The sequence below is a fragment of the Lingula anatina genome, chromosome 3, assembly GCF_051362555.1.
Source record: "Lingula anatina isolate TDL-2025a chromosome 3, LinAna3.0, whole genome shotgun sequence".
Lineage (NCBI taxonomy): Eukaryota > Metazoa > Brachiopoda > Lingulata > Lingulida > Lingulidae > Lingula > Lingula anatina.
Window position 1 is genome coordinate 9,094,222 of NC_141769.1, and position 17,008 is coordinate 9,111,229.

A 17,008-nucleotide genomic window follows, 5' to 3' on the forward strand; every position below is an offset into this window, starting at 1 on the left:
CCAGGAAGTTGTTTGAAATCCTGGAAAATTGCAATGTTAAGGAATAGGGCCACTGAGAATTTAGCCAAAGGGTGGAAGACAAAGTGCCTGGACTTTTCTTTTAGAATTGGCTTCGAAATAAAACTTGTACCAAGCAGGTCGTTTGCAACTGGTCTAGTGTGTGTGAAAGTCGTCTATTAGTAACAGTCCTTTAGGGCCCATCCCCAATGCAAGTATCGTTCTACGTAGATCGATCTAACTCCGCGAGGACTGAGTGCAATCATATTAACAGATAAACACGCCTCCCCTCGTTTACAACGACCTCGTATCATCACCAGGTTTTCTGTATACTTTCCAACGCCAGGAGAAGGAGTGTTAATCTGTAAATCGGACTGCATTCAGCAAGAGTCCCCTCGGAGTTGGATCTATCAACGTAGAACGATAGTTTCATTGGAGACGCACCCTAATACACAAACGCGTATACACATGCTTTCACCACGTGGAGTCTTATACCCATTAGGTTTATTTTAAGGGAGATTTCTCAGGTTTGGAGGAGAGTGTGGTAGAAATAATGTCAGACTAACAAGTGGGGTTCGGCAATAAATAAAAACTCACAGAATTAATCTGCGGGTATTTTCTGACTTTTTAAATCTTCATTCTAATTACTAAAAAGGTTATCCCCACCTCATGCGGTTTCTTGTGTCCTATGACGTCACCTAGTGCCGACAGCCTCGTTTTCGGCTTTCTAGCATGATTTCCTTTGCTCGTGAGACAAGCCGTAGTCGAGGTTTTATAAAATTACATTTTTATCCTCAGGGTGATTACCGTTGGGTAGTCGTGTGCGCGCACATGCATGTAAACCGATAAAGGCACCATAATTAACCAGTTGTAAACGTGCATAAAACATCAGACAAAGCTATGGACCTCGATACTCAGGGTGAATGCCACTAATGGTGTCGGCTGTTATTATTCGCTTCACCGGCTCATCCTGAGCATCGACTTTAAAAAAGGTTCGGGAATCATATGGACCTCAACTGCGTTCAGTTCGTCAGTTCTTTTTCAGTGGAGAAGAGGGAGTTCTGCTGCTAAGCCTTGAATTATGGCAGCGACTTTACTGGTGGCACTTATGGTCCTTAGTTCAGGTGAGAAAGTTAGATAATTGAAATTAGTAGAAATGATAGATGAATTATGACAGAAACGACGAGCAATGATAGAGTCAAGGTTAAAGTTTAGTTTAGACAATCCGTATACTGCACTTTTTGACTTCATACATCGCTTAGTGGACGTTTAGCTAGATTTTAGGATATGTACAAGGGGGAAGGGGTAATTTGAGCTAAAATCAATAGAAAATTGATGAATCGAGAAGATATTACTGATTCTGAATACGATAAGGTAATCAAAGCGCAGAGAGACAGTGTATTGTCATTCATTTATGCATGAAGAATTACTGGCGGTTGAATGAAGTCTTAAGTAGCAATAACAGTTTCTTCAAATTAAAGCTAAACTCATAGTAATCTCCCATCCAATATTCTCTAATAATGTCTAGCATGTATGGTACCATTCCCTGATGAGGGTTTCTTGTTAGAACCTGGAATGTTGGAAGGAAGTTGCTTTGGGTTTTGATGTTGTTTGAAGAAAGTATTATTGTAACTTTGAGTGTACACAGCTGGTGAATTTTTCTGCTGAGTTACATTCAATGTTTCTAAGTAACCTTAAGATTCTACCCAATTAAATCTTAAACATGTTTAACATTGAAATTGCCGGCATTCCGTAAATGCATTACAATATGAGCATGACAAATATGCGCTTTACTACAAATTTTGATCTGCCATTGTTTTATGTGACAAGATGTTCGTGTACTGAGAGCACCTCGCACGGTTTATCTTTTCAGTGAAATTCATTGGTGACATTTCATGTGACCCTGCATCTATCGGGCTATAGAATTTTTGAGCGTATTCTTCTTTCAAACAATTATTTATCACATAATTGTTTTATTATATAATTATCATAATAATAATCAGCATTATTGGTATGTTTTCCATGCATATCATATATAAATAGACACAGTCTCTATCAATACAGAAAAAATCAACATAATTCTCAGAAAGGTATGACATATCAGCGTTTAATAAATCAGAAATACTGTCACGTTTTGTCTCGTTAACATTGATGATCAGTCGGAGAGCGCATAAAGTGCATCTTGATTAACGCACATCGAGCTAATATGAATGATATTGTGTTTTTTTCCTCTAATCTCAAACCCAACAATCATCGGCCACAAATATTGAGTGCAAATCGTATTCCAAATGTGACTGTTTACTGCGATCTGTCATGGAATCCTGAAGTGTCAGAGCATGTGTTTTAATGAATCTCTCTTTCCGTCCATCATAAAGAGAGTTTCGATCAAAACCTATGCAGATTTTCCCGATCAAATGAAGGAACGATTTAACCGAAAAAACATGTAATTGCAATTTCTGTATTTTTTTCATTGGCGACAATTGATTGGATTTTTGTCATACAATTAACAAAACAAAGGAACGTCTTTTGACAGCGATTCCCTTGTCATTAACAAACGGCACGATTGGCATTTATTTTGTTTCTAATTGAAGATCTATGAAAGGACTGCCTGCAAGAGGTTCATGAGGTTTCATTTCAAATGTGTCACATCATGGATATGAATTCCATTAGCAGGTCACAAAAACTACCAGGAAGATGATAACGAAAATAGCACCTAAGTCAAACATCCATCAAGATGCTTTCCCTTCAGAAAATCACAGCCCAAAGGAACTAAGGTTTACTACAAGAGCAAGCCTTTCGTAGCAGTTCATGCATGCCGTTAAAATGTAATGGCGATAATTCATATTGATGATCTTGAAACTAATGATCTATTTGTAGACCAAAATACGTAAATAGTTCTAAAAGTTCACTCAACTACCATATATACCAGGCGCCAATCTAATTGAGTGGTATTTAACACTTATTCGGAAAGACACATAGCTGACCAATATGTTCTTGCAGTTATGGTGTGTTTTAATGATTTGCCTCTCAAAGAGTATATTTTCGTAGCTTCTTGTTGAGTGAGCAGTTTCTCTCGCAGCTTGTCTTCCATATCTAAGCAAAGGGTGAAAACAAATTAGGCTTCTGCGGTTGATGAGGAAGTTTTTGAGCACACACTGGGAGACATCAGTCCCAACCTTTGATTTCGGTTGACTTAAAACAGTACGTTTAAATTAATCTTTTTAATCTCGGAGGTGCATTCAGTTTTCATTTCCCGTTTTCATTTTACTAAATCACGAAAGTGCTCCTGGCGTCAGTGAACCCACCATTCAAGTATGTTGGCGAATTTAAGGTTAAAGCTACTCTAAATGGTCTTGACAATTGTTATCTATTGGGAATCAATTAACATGGGTAAAGGAAAAAAGCTAAATGTTGTAATAAAGCCTTAACACTATCCCACATGAAAGTGGCCTCATTTTTCGCCAGTCTTGTTGAAAATTTTAACCGCCATCAAACATGAATGCTTATCAATCATTATGGTTTAGAGTCATCAGTTATAATTTGCACTCAATTTTCATTTAATCTGTATTTGGAAACCATAATCATCAAACCTTACCTTTAGATGCTGATGATAATATACTGAAATGACTTGAATCATAAATCATGTTTGATGCAACTGGGAAATATGAACGCTACATTATTGAAATGCGTTTTTCATCGTCAAGTTCCGAGTTCCAATCAACAGAATCAATATTCCGTTTGTGGAAATTGGCTTTGAGAAAAAAAGAGGAAATTGACCTGATAATGTCAGATGCCGTTGCGACTAAAGGGGTGATCAGTATACAGGTTTGTTTATGAAGAATAACCTGTTTTAAGTCTCGAGACAGAAGTCCTTAATATCCATATCCACTGATCTGACATTAACATCTATATAATAGCTTAATGACAGATAAAAATGCTTGTGCTTTTAGACAGTTTCACTAAAAGTCACGTCCGGTATCCTGCAAGGTTTGGTGGACTCCATCTTCCTTGTCGCAAAATGTTGATACTTCTTTTTTGCTTCGTGAATTCTTTATATCAAATTATATCAGTTCTTTAAATCAGTTTTAGCTGAAGCCTACCAAACGTGCACCTTAAAATTTTCAAACTTTATGTTAATATTATTTATCGAACAACAAGATGAATATTCATTTAAGTTGTCACATTTTCTATATTATCGAACTTAGGCTCCGTAAATGTTCCGAAATGTTGAAGTGTGCATATGCCTTTACATTGTAGTTAGGATTGAGAATGAATTAGGTTCGTGGTTTGCTGATTTACATGCGTTATCTTATGATGAAATTGATCCCGTGGACACTGACCACTACTTACGGTCGTGGCAACTTAATTGGCTAAATTGGCTTACACGAGAATAAGTAGGATTTCCGTAATTATCGATTATTTTGGTGCAGAAAACACTATCTCCATGATGGGAATATGTTTTAATTCTGAACCTTTATTATTCTAAACTTGCATTGGGTCGAGCATTTCCACTACGGCTTTGTGGTCTGTTCATGTAGCGGTGGATGCGGTGGATGTAGACGCGGATCTGTACATCTGACAGATTTTGTTACCTAGTATCAGTCCTTCAACAACAACACATGATGCATGAGTACACCGATCGTAAATACAACTTTCAAAATTTATAAAATCTGTAAAAATCAATTAAAACAACCCAATAGACGTAGGCTAAAATATTTAAACGCGTGCTTCATAAACTGGTATTAGCAATAGTAAAAAATGAATATATGTATGTATATTAGAAGTATAAGAGAAAATTGAATATTTTAAAATATACATAGAATCCCTTGCCTTCGCCATTAAAAATCTAAAAAAGTCTTTTTCTTTTTTCCAAGCTGACTCATCATAATCACAAGGGATGCATATTGGTTGAGCACTCTAGTAAATATTTTAAAGCAGATTCACGACACCAACACTTTAAATGCATCTGTACTCACGGTAAAAAAACTATAATTTGATCTTTATCACATTATTGGGCGACAGTCCTTCTATATTTCCTCTATTTCAAATGGAAAATACCAACACTGCCTGTCAAAATGAAGAGAGTTTGATTGATTTTGATTGTAAAGGGGAGACAGTTATTGATGTGTCTGTCAAATAATAATCATCCGAGATAGTCCGAAACGAGGCTGCTGGATTTGTGAGACGTCATACACCCAAAACATGGTGAATTTGTACTGTTGTTCAAAAGGCTGTATTTCGACAGTACATCAAAGGAGAGTAACAGGAAAATATCCATGGTATCATGAGATCATGGATAAATTCTACCAGTTTTTATTCGTTGCAGCACTGCACTCGATAATCCGCCATATTATTCCTGAGTCCATTTTTCTATAAATCACTAAAAAGTCACTTGATTTTACTGGTTAACTAAGGCTCGATAATTTGGGCTATCTAAGATGTGATTACCATTACAACCGCTACGTTATTAACTGCACCAAATGGTGCCCAAACATCTTTTAATGTCTTCGTTGTACATATCTAACGCTAACATATCACATGCAACGTGGAATATGTTTTTAAACATACTGTATCATGACATAAACATTTGTGAAATAATACGGTGCGACCCGATCCTACATGTAGGCTACATGTATGTGTACATGTACATGTACAAGTGCAAAGTAAAGCACTGCTTACCGTCCACCAGGGCAGCAAATTTTATTATATGAACTTTTCTTTGACAGTGCAGAAAATTCCACCGTTTAACTAGAGACATATCTGTGAATATCAAGTGAAAAATCAATCTGTGACCCTGGTACGCAGTGCTTGCGAGCCTGTTGTAGAGGATGGTATGCCATGTACTAGCAAGACATGCCGCAGTGTGACCTGCATTGACCTCGACGAAGTAGCAAAGCATTAATTTTTCAAACACACTTTACCAAGAAAAATTGTACATGTTCTCCAAACCTTAATTTTGAATAGAATATACGCTGTTACGTCGAACAGAAGGTGATATCAAAGAATAGACTTTTCACTTCATGTGAATGGCTTGTGATTGCGTTCGCATTGCCAGAGACATGGGACATAACGTGAGTGCGATTCCCTGTCTTACGCACGTGGCACTCATACCTTATATCAGTCTAAGCAATCATTCTGTTTTGATTTCTGTCTCTCAATATGCCTAGATCAACGTGTATTTGGAGTTAGATGGCATTGCTGTCACTCTAAGGGCGGAGATCTTGTAGTTACTGTACTTATATATGTAATTAACACGAAAGTGCAATATCGTGTTTCTGTCAGATTTCAGATTTCTTGTGATTTGTTCGCCTTGGGTTATTCTAACCTTAAAAGGTCATTCTTTTCTTTACTCTAACCAAGAACGTTGAAGACAATATACGCCCTTGCTCTAACAAAAGGCTTCAAAACTTATCTTCAGTCGGTTTTCCCTAGCGTATGTTTCCGTCAGAATCAAACCTATCACAACAATTGTAAGTGGTCGTCCAAATGATCAATTATAAAAATGAATGTTCAATTCCAAAGTGGCAAAGTCAGTATTTCCAGGTTGATCAATATTCTGTGACCACATAAAGCTTCATCTAATGGCAATAAAGGGCCTTTGATCAACGAGATTTAATCTTCCTATCCATCTGTCTTTATATTATACATTATAATTGATTTAAAAACTGTTTGTTGTCTTCTTTGATGGTGATTTTTTTTACTTTTAAGACATTTCGAGCTTCTAATCCATAAAGACTTCATTAAGGCCCCATTCAGAATGGATGATCCGAGTACTTACTGATCCGCCGACTAAATATGGCAGACCACAGATCAAAGCGATGCCGCTTATTCCTGATGGTCTCCCCGACTCCTAAGATACTAGTGTGAATAAAAGCGAGATCGCACTGAGAATTATAATGTGGAGAGATGGTTATGTATTTTGGCCATGGCAAAATTCAGAAAATGGTAAAAAAACGCAAGGGGATACATTGTTTTGAATAAATAAGCTGAAGAAGTAGTGTCGAAAGGAAAAGATCAATAACGAGATCAAATTTGTTTGACGCCGTATAGTCTGCTCAAGTAATTCGTCTTCGTCTTTTACGTAAATATACGTTTTGTAACAAAAATAAAAAGCACTTACCGGCTGTGTTTCATCAGTACCATTTTTTCATGAAATGTAATAGAACTGTGCATTGTGCATAATCTTTATACTGTTTGAGCAATGAAATACTTTACTCTCTGGTAGCCTATATCATTGAAAGATATTCCTCTATTTTTGACAAATGTGATATACAAATACAGTCGTATATGCATTGCTATATGGTTTATGTACGTGGACTATATAGATATACTCTATTGTACAATTCATCGAGAAGGCTCTGGGTAAAGGTCACTGCTAAATCTAGTTACCAGTATGGATGTGCCCGTAGAGCCGTTCTTTTAACCGAATAAGTGAGTAATTCCCGAGTGCTATGTGCTACCCAGGTCCGAAACCGGGAAGGGGGGGGGGGTCACCCTTTTGGCCGGGAAAGGGTCCGCTTTGGTAAGTTTTGATATAGGTACACAATGTGAAAGAAAAAGACCCCCTTTAAAATTTGTGGCTACGGGCATGCTATAGGGGCCTATTTGCTTGTTATACCACACGTGTTAACCGTTGGGCAAAGGAATTGCTCGCAAGAGGATATTTTCTTAGAACAAACTGAAAAGAAATACTATTTTTCTCCGACATATTTCAGGATAAAAACCATCAAAACAGGCTTCAGTTCATTTCAACATTGTTACTATCGACACCAATTCAATTTAACATGCAAATGATACCAGGTTTGCAATAATTCAAGTAGCATTTGTCTATAATTTATTTAGGAAGCTGTGCTATTTCACTCTATATCTGATTATCCGATGTGTTCACGATTGTTTAATTGGTCCTAAGCTAAACTGGGATACGTAATGGACAAAATACTGAGTTTTTACTGATACGTGTCTAACTGCATTAGTCTTTGTAAGTTCATCCTGTCCATGTGTATAATCAGATCATGAGAGAGAGAGAGAGAGAGAGAGAAAGAGAGCATTCACATCGAGAAAAGCCGAGGTCGAGCAAGGCCGAGACCTAAATATGGCGGACCTACATGAAAGGAAGACCGCCTAATCCTTTAATGGTCTCTCAATGACTTTCAAAGACATTCATAGAGAGACCATTAAAGGATTAGGCGGTCTTCCTTTTATGTAGGTCCGCCGTACTCAGGTCTTGGCCTTGCTAGACCTCGGCTCTTCTCGATGTGAATTCTCAGAGAGAGTCGTAGGGGCAAATGAACTTACGGATAGACGGACAGACAGACGAACAAGTAGGCCTAGCTGTATATCTGGGAATTAATAATGTTTTATAAAAATCCCATTCGACGAGTTTTTCTTAATAATCTTGATTCAGCATGTTTCTTAGTTAGATAATCCACTGGATTCTGGACATTTAATTTCTAGAATTATTAAGATTGAAGGGAACTTTTACTTGCGCCTGCATTCGCATTTAAAAGGTTTTAATTAATTAATGTTCCAAATATGATACTAAATCTGAAATTATCAGCTTTATTTTCAACTGTTACCAAACTACAAACGAGCGCCCTTTCATAAGAAAGGAAGCTATGACAGTCATTCCTTTCCGTTTTAATCAAAGGTAATCAATACGTGGTTTACTCGCTTAAATGGATTTTCCTTGTGGAAAAAGCAATTTGCTCCTTCGCACGAATCACTTCTCTGCTTGTCACTGTACTTGGTATTTTTTATTCTTTTTATAATTTAACAAATTTGTTTATCATTGACTGGCCCGTCAACTAGAATACCATGCAATCATTACATTCCTATACAAATAGAATCATCGACAACAGGTACCTTTCTATGGAATTTATATCTTTAAGGTCCGAATTGGGAAAGATGAGTAACTTTGCACGATATATTGACATAAAAATATGACTTTGAAAATATTTCAGACGTGAACAGTATATCTTTAACCATTTTCCCAGAAAAAATATAATGACAGACAGAAATTTGCTTCGTAGATGATATTGATATCTCCACCTGCAATTGCATGCGATGACATGTGTTTAATCTGTCTGTCTGTCTGTCTGTCAGTTAGTCAGTCTGTGTCTCCTTGCAGGGGCAACCTGGTATACAGACACACGGTACATTCACATGACAGAAGCACGCGTTCAATCTGATTGACAGATATCCGGGGCAATACCTTTATATTTACAAACTTTGATTTTTAAATTTGCATTTGTAACCTTGAGGACAAGTAAACCTACGGCAAAATAACACCTACTTGAGAAGCGTGCCCGCTAAAAAGAAATCGTTTGGATGTCTACTTCATGTTTTTGCGTGAATTATAGTGCCTTTTTAAATGGTATGAATTCAAGATTTCCGAAAACGGAAAAAAGTAACAGCCAATATACCGGACTTTCTCTGTCATTCTTTGCTAGTGGTTACAAAATGTTGAATTTGACCGAAAATTTCAAACTTTCTCTGGGAAGCTGTAATTTTGCGATGTGATAGCTACACCATCACAGTTTATCATTTCATAAAAAGGGAAACAGCAGCTGCCCTTTTTAGGGCACACAGGACAGTTGAACAGCTATACCCACCAAATCCAAGACGCGTTACCCTGGGTAATATATTTTGCACAAACTAATGAAAGTCTAATGGAATGTTTTCAGTTTTAGTTTAAATCATAAGGGGGTGTTGTCTCAATGCTTCAAAACTGGTTTTGAAGAATTTAATCCACATTTCATAATTAATAAAAATGGTGAATATGTGGGTCACGGTAACGTTATTGACGCGGGTACAAAAACTTTTTATAATCATGTAAATAATAACAATATTTTTGCTATTATCCATACACACTTCATTCATGAGGGGCACACCACTTTCACATGCTTTTAAAATGGAATTGACAAACACAGAGGAATAATGCACATATTTTATTTACTGTAACTCTGTCATATGGGACACACACTGAACAAAGTTGATCTAAAGAATGTTCCAGATTGTAGTTTTTTATCAGAACTATTATTTTATTATTATTATTTTAACACAATAAAGTTCAGTTAAATACAAAATTTAACAAAATGAAGTTCAGTGTAACACAAAGTTCATAATTATAACATTCTTCCTGACATATGTAGACCAATGGTGATATCTGTTCTGTGCTCACTAAGGCATCCACTCTTGGGATTCTGAAAAAAATTCACACAAAGAATCTGTTAACTCTGATAACGAACAATGGATAACCTAAGATCACAAATAGTTTATTGCTTATTCAAACAAAGTACAGTGCATTATGAGTGGCAAACACGCATTACTGAGACACATTTTCTTCACCCATTTTCGGTGCTTCATTGCGTAACGTAAGTGTTGCTAGTAATCCATTATTGCTGTTTTTACAGACGGTTAAATTTTAAACGCACGGAATACAGTGTAGCAGCTTAATTTAAGACAAAACTAAAAAAAGTAATTCAATTTCGATGATTGAGTTTTCGAGAACAAGAGAACATGAATACGGTATCACCGCGTCACCATGTTCAATATGACCTTTAGTCCCCCATGTGAAACAGATGCAAAACGAAAGTTCAGACGAAGTCACCCTACTTATAGAATGGTAAAAATCAATCGGTACACAAATATGTTGAAACAATTGAAGAAAAATGAAACGAAACTCATTATTTCTCACCTTCATACAAAGAAGATCCCAATAAACAATCCTGTGACGGTTAAATCGAGGGAATTACACCTGTGCCCTGCATCCTATCTCGACAGCGTCATTGCGTGATATGTTATCAGAATGGGCCACCCGCCAGTTTGAGCTGGTTTTTTTAGTGTGCAAAAGAAGCCATTCGTGTGTAAGACGTCATCAGTTAGTGAGTATGGAAGAAGATCGCTATCGATGTATAATTTTCACGCGGCATTTTAAAGTCGTCTGATAAAAATCGATCTCTGAAGTTTCAGCGTTGCGAACGTTATATTGGGACGCGGTGAAGAAAAATCGACCTTGCTGAGCAATGAATGTGAAATTCTTAAGAAAACTGATATTATCATGGACTTCGTGACACAAACTAACCGACATACTACTTTGGACGATTGAACAGTTTTAATACGGAAAGATAGGATTAGATGAAATTTTCATCGGGGTGGGACACCGCATGTATCGTAAGTTAAGCTAATTTTGTGATCATTTTTCAGTGACTTCAAATAAATTGTTATTTAAATAACAATTTGCACATTCTGTTTATTATATCTTCTTGCAGTAGATGTATTTCCTGCTTCAATAATCCATTCAAACCCTAAACAAACTGTTCTTAAATAGAGGTAGGGTCAAAATTCCACAAAAAAGGACGCCATTTTGAGGGTTATTTCGATATATTTTCTGCTTTTTCTATTTTTTTGCTTTTATAACAACATCCTCCTTGCTCATGCAGCTTCTTTGATTTGTTATTGAAACATACACAACGATGTCATGAGAATTTGGTTGGCTATCTAAATTTAAATAACATTCTTGTTATGGCCCCCCTGCAGTGCACCACTAGCAAAGAATGACTGTTCTGGAAACGGTCTTACGACACATTCTGTTTTAACGGCGGCGGTAAATCCTTATGTACAAACAGACGGTCTTATTGGTTGGCGTTACAGTCACGTTAAAAGGTTCAACCAAGAAGTTGTACAACTTTACAACTTCTTGGTTCAACCTAGTTTGCAACCTGCTATATCACACAACTTTGTAACAACGATTTTTTGACCATAGAATTCTATAGTATAATTCTAGTACACGGTCAATCAGAGTCAAGCTTGATCATTAGCTTATAATCAGCTATTGCAACCACAAGGCTTGTGTGGTGGACATTATTATAAGTACTTAAAGGTACATATAAACCGAGCATCGGTGGAGCGTGGATTTCCAGTAACACATATAAACCACTTCTACTAGTTTCTTATACGACTCAAATAAATTCGACATGCCAAGGGATAAACTGAATAATTTGCTTTGGTGGCAAAAAATTGACTTCATATGCATCTTTAAATAAACTATCGCATCTTGACTTGAATTGCGGCAATATCTGTTTCTGGTTGGTTCCGTGCCAAACGGGTCTTAGGAGTGCAATATTCATGCTGTTTCTAAACAATTCATTACACATCAGAGCTGATTCGTGATGTCACAATGACTTCTCCCTCATTGATTAATTTGAAAGGTTCAACGATAGTTTATCCACATGTAATGTGCACACGCCCTCCCCAGCCGGAGAACGACGGAATTGCGAAAAATGCTCAAGCTAAATAATATTAAGTTTCAACCCAATATCAGCTTGTCAGTCTGAAGACTGTTTCCTTTTCGCATTAAGATTAATTCATATTTCGGTCATCCTTCCCGAAGCCGCGCGACTTGTACGAGTCAATGGAAAACAAGATGTAATGTAATCTATTATTTTCTCCATAGGTATACACCCGTTCAATGGATGCGATTCGTGCATTGTACGGGTTGGTGAAAGCAGGAAATGAATATATTGTGAATATGTTCATAATTATCAACAAAAATTAACACAAAACTTTATAATAACGACGGAAAGGCCGGTGCACGCTAAAATGAATATCCGCCTGAGCATGGGGTCTATTGGCTCTCGCCGTTTTGGTGTATGAAGCCGGTGTAAAGCATTAAATAAAAATTCCAGTAACCCACTTAAGTAGATACTATCGTTCGCGCAGTCATTGTAGATCTACGTTATATTTATTCCAAAATTTGGTCTGACAACGTCAATAGAATCATCCTTCTCTCTCTCTCTCTCTTTCTCTCTCTCTCTCTCTCTCTCTCGCACACATATGGTCCATACCCGCATCTCTCTTAGACATACGCGCCAACACTTTCACACGCATGTGCACACTTCCAATACACTGTTTGACCAAGCTCTACTTCAACTTGCCACCGCCTCTCATCTTGTCTCATAAACGCGCGTTCTTTCACATGCCCGAACTTGAAGGCGTTACGGGGAGTAATGGTACTGGGACGTAAATTGATGTAACCGTTTTCTTCATATGATTAATCTCTACTTCTTCTTTCCAGCCTCATCCCAGACAGAAGCCCCCGGCGGTTGCACAGAAGAGCAAGTGAATGGATGCACCCAGCCGTACAGAGAGTATATCGAGAACCTCGATGACGGTTCAAAGGACAAAATTGTCCCTGACCACGATGAACATACCATGAGGAACATTTGCAGGTTGAGGTCCCGACCCCCACCTCCCACTTTTTATCTCATCTCCGTTAAAATGAATAAATGATAAAATTAGATAGTATTTTGTTAACCAATTTCTCGCGAGATATCTATAAATAGTACAAAATGTATTGCTTTGGTTTCATTGTGAGAAATACGTTTGGGTACTCATATATATAAAGACTTAATTAAAAGCAGAGATGTCAGAGTCTTAAGATCCGTTTGCTCTTAACGCAAATATATATTGCAATCATTTTTCAGAAACTATGCTGTCATGGAATCCTGCCTCCAGCCGTTGAAAATCATCTGTGACACTCCACAAACGCAGATAGTTTTGAAGGCAATCGGGGCTCTCGAGGGAGGCATGGGATATCTTTGTAATGAGTCTCTGGATGGTAAAAAAAAAGTCATTTGTTTTTGTTAATTTTGATTTACATTGCAAATGTGTACATTTAATGAGATTACTGCGATTGTGTCCACCTGCCTTCCAGCAGAATTACTTTGTAGACAAGAAAAGCCACCAGAGAGCGCAGACCTCCGCCAAGGCAGCCTAAATCTCATTATTATAAATTAATTATCAATCAACTAATTAGTTACCTAAATTCTAAGTATTGATTTATTAATAATTTGCATTTGTTGTGGAGTTCTGGGCAAAAATAACCAAATTGGCTTATCTCGCAATGGTAAAGAAACCTCTTAGAATGTTTAGATCTAAAGAGTAATAGAGATCACAACCAAAATCTACCCATTTTTAAAGGTGCTTTATACGGGATTTACCACCCAAAATAATTTTTCCTTGGGAAAAGGGCAATTTTCTCCTTCAACGAACTATTGCTCGACCCGTCAGTGCACTTGGGCTCGATGTTTTATTCCATTTTTAATTAAATGATTTAGTTCTTAATGACTTGCCAGTCATTTAGAACGCCATGTCTTCCTGTAAATTTCAGAGGGATTTATTGTCGTCAGGCACTGTTATTTGGGGGGTTTCACTGTTTTAATGTCTGAGCTGAGAAGGATTAGTAGCTATGCAGAATATATACCAATAGAAAATATGAATTCAAGAAATTTTCAAACGCGTGCAGTATACTTTAATTGTGGTCTATTACTGACCTTTCCTGTCAATTTCATCAAAACCCTTAACAATGCTGGTGACAAACAGTTAACTCGAGGTGAAAGCCTAACCTCCTGTGCGGAGGTTATTACGACATGTAGGCCTTCAGTAGAGATTCATAAATGTATACTGGTAGATTATATTTTATTACTTTTTAGTTACTCGTTCGTATGCCATCATTTTCTTTTTTCAAAATAGATTATATATCATGTGTAAAATAGGGCACTTTTTTGTGAAGCACGCACAGATGAAAAATGAGCAGTTTAAGACTAATATTATCTTGTAAATTAAAAACAATTAAACAGTCAGGATGAAGGATGAAATGAACTAACAAAAGGCTCACTTCAATTTTCCATAACCCTTCCACGCCGTTCATTTTTCACATTTTATTGGCAATATGCGTATATGTGTGCATTGCTTTCTCAAGCAATTTGTTTTATAGCAAATGTTGTTTTCATCGCTGACATAAAACCTGAATAGATTAGCCTGATTGCAATTTCTTATCTCCCCCTTGGCGCATTGTGGAACTTCATCAAAGATGATATCTCGTAAGTGTAGGGATTGTTTTTGTGTAAATTTGAAGAGTTAAGAAGGTGTAAGACCTTCTCTTCGTCTGGATTGTATTGCATTGTTATAGTTTTATTGTTATTTTATTTTTATTTCACATGAACTTACTCGTACAAGTGTATTTCATTGTAATTTTTTTCTTTTTTATTGCGTGTTATCTTACTTCATTTTGTTTTCCTTTTTTATTACTCCTGTTCTATCTTTGTTACAGATTCGATCCATTATTTATTTCTTGGATTTTCATTCCATTTCATGCTTTTATCTAACTTTACTTAAATTCAAAATCGATCTTTGTTTTATAATTAGTACTTTTTTCAGACTACGTCAAGCACGTCTCGTGTTTCAGCGACCCGGCAAGAACTCCAGTGATAAATAGGTGCCGCTACGAGCAAAACGAACGTCTCATCTTGATAACACAGGATAAAGGTCTAAGCAAACAGGACAGGCAGTTCAAAACTTGCGAGTAAGTGTTCTGTCATTTTCGACCTGCCTAGTGTTATCTCTTAAATAATACCAAGTGCAATTATACGTGTTAAGGGAGTATTCTTGTGTCCACTATGTTGCAACCACATAATAAAGGCTCAAAAATTGAATACGGTGCCAATAACATAGTAAAGGAATGGGACTAAAATACAACTAACCAATGCAAAGGCTGAATTCAAGTTACACTGGAAAATTTTTTCTTGTCTCTAGATAAGATGATAAAACAGTTACTCTTGAATTAAAGGCTTAATAACTACAGTAGATCCATACACTAAATGTTTCGACCCACCATCTATGGACCTTGAGCACATAAACAGTTTCTCGGACCGTGCCGCAAGAGGCACAGTATTTTTTTTTTTTTTTGGTCTATGACTGAAAGTGTAGTCATATATCTTAAGATATTGGCCAATCCCTGTATTGTTATCAGATTTGATATCATCTTTGAAATTATATCGGTGATAAAAATACAGCTTACGAAACATAGGCCCGTATCAGTGAATTTAACCGTGCAAGATTTGCGCTATCATACGCCTTTTAAGAGGTTGTAGAAATGACCAGAAGTAAACGATCTGTTTTCGATCACAAAGTATTCGACCTGTAACTAAAATGATATGTGTGATAGCAGTGTTCGTGTACTTCTAACAAATGTTTGTCTGTTCAACAGACAGGACTAACCTTTGTAAAAATTCCGTAGAGGAAGCGTAAGTCATTATATTTAATGGACAAAACTAGTTGCATTTATCTTTTATTCTTTGAGATTGGAATTGTATATTTACTACTGACAAAACTTTCTTGTTTCTGCTTTAGAACGTACAGCACTTTGACTTCCTGTGTGATAAAAGCCTACTCAGACTGCCCTGCCCCAGAGGAAGCATCTGCCTTAATCAAGAAAATTGTACAAAGAACTCTGTCAGCTGCCTTAATGGGAACGGGATACGAATGCAAAATAAACAGTAGCAGCGATTCTAACACAACACGGATTTGTCCATTTTTAATCATTTTGATTTTTGCAAGGGGCTTTTTTTCATGAGCACTGTAATAAAAAAGCAAACTACATTAATGACTATTCTAAATATTTCATGATGAGTATGTTAGGCCTCCATTTCTCTGGTTTTTGATACGTTATCCTTAATGCATTAATACGTAGAACCTATTAGGCCTATATAAACTGAGTGACAGACGGTGCACTTTTGTATCAAAAAGTCTTTTTGTGTCTCTGCATAACATAAATCAGAGTAGATACAGTAAGTGTTTTCGTAAAGTAGTGGGTTTCTGTCTGTTCCAACTGAGTGTTCGAGCAAACAAAATGATTATTTCCTTGTCGCAAGTAACTATTTTTGAAACTAAATAAAATTGTCAATTTGTTATCACAGCTGTTGGTATTACAAATAACAAATGTGTGTGTGTGTGTGAGAGAGAGAGAGAGAGAGAGAGAGAGAGAGAGAGAGAGGGGGGGTGACACAGAGGGAAGGAGTGATTTTGTTGAACACACATTTTAAAGTACAACACCAACAATACTGTAGGCCTACTCTTACCGCCAACAGCAAATCTAACACAATCAGGCATACTCATTAGTTTCTTTTGTCTAAATATGAATAAAATTAGTCGACTGAGATATGACCAGTAA

At 36.8% G+C, this 17,008-nt stretch overlaps 1 protein-coding gene and 1 long non-coding RNA gene across 2 annotated transcripts; one reads left to right on the forward strand and one right to left on the reverse strand.

The window, feature by feature from the left end:
• The first annotated feature begins 888 nt into the window (after positions 1-888).
• Positions 889-16,748, forward strand: LOC106176369 (uncharacterized). The gene is made up of 5 exons (XM_013558726.3): positions 889-1,121; positions 13,073-13,226; positions 13,482-13,615; positions 15,217-15,361; positions 16,189-16,748. The coding sequence occupies exons 1-5, from the start codon at positions 1,079-1,081 to the stop codon at positions 16,409-16,411; spliced, it is 699 nt and encodes a 232-aa protein (XP_013414180.2). The 5' UTR covers positions 889-1,078; the 3' UTR covers positions 16,412-16,748.
• On the reverse strand, positions 9,932-11,561 carry LOC147762878 (uncharacterized). The gene is made up of 2 exons (XR_015333600.1): positions 10,694-11,561; positions 9,932-10,199 (listed from the first exon to the last, which is right to left on the reverse strand). It is a non-coding gene; the product is annotated as an uncharacterized LOC147762878 (long non-coding RNA).
• Positions 16,749-17,008: the final 260 nt, after the last annotated feature.

Excerpts from the sequence above, each read along its gene's own strand:
- LOC106176369 (XM_013558726.3), top strand. The coding sequence starts at position 1,079 with ATGGCAGCGACTTTACTGGTGGCACTTATGGTCCTTAGTTCAG. Across the intron at positions 1,122-13,072 it reads ACTTATGGTCCTTAGTTCAG|CCTCATCCCAGACAGAAGCC; the intron begins GTGAGAAAGTTA and ends TCTTCTTTCCAG. Across the intron at positions 13,227-13,481 it reads ACCATGAGGAACATTTGCAG|AAACTATGCTGTCATGGAAT; the intron begins GTTGAGGTCCCG and ends ATCATTTTTCAG.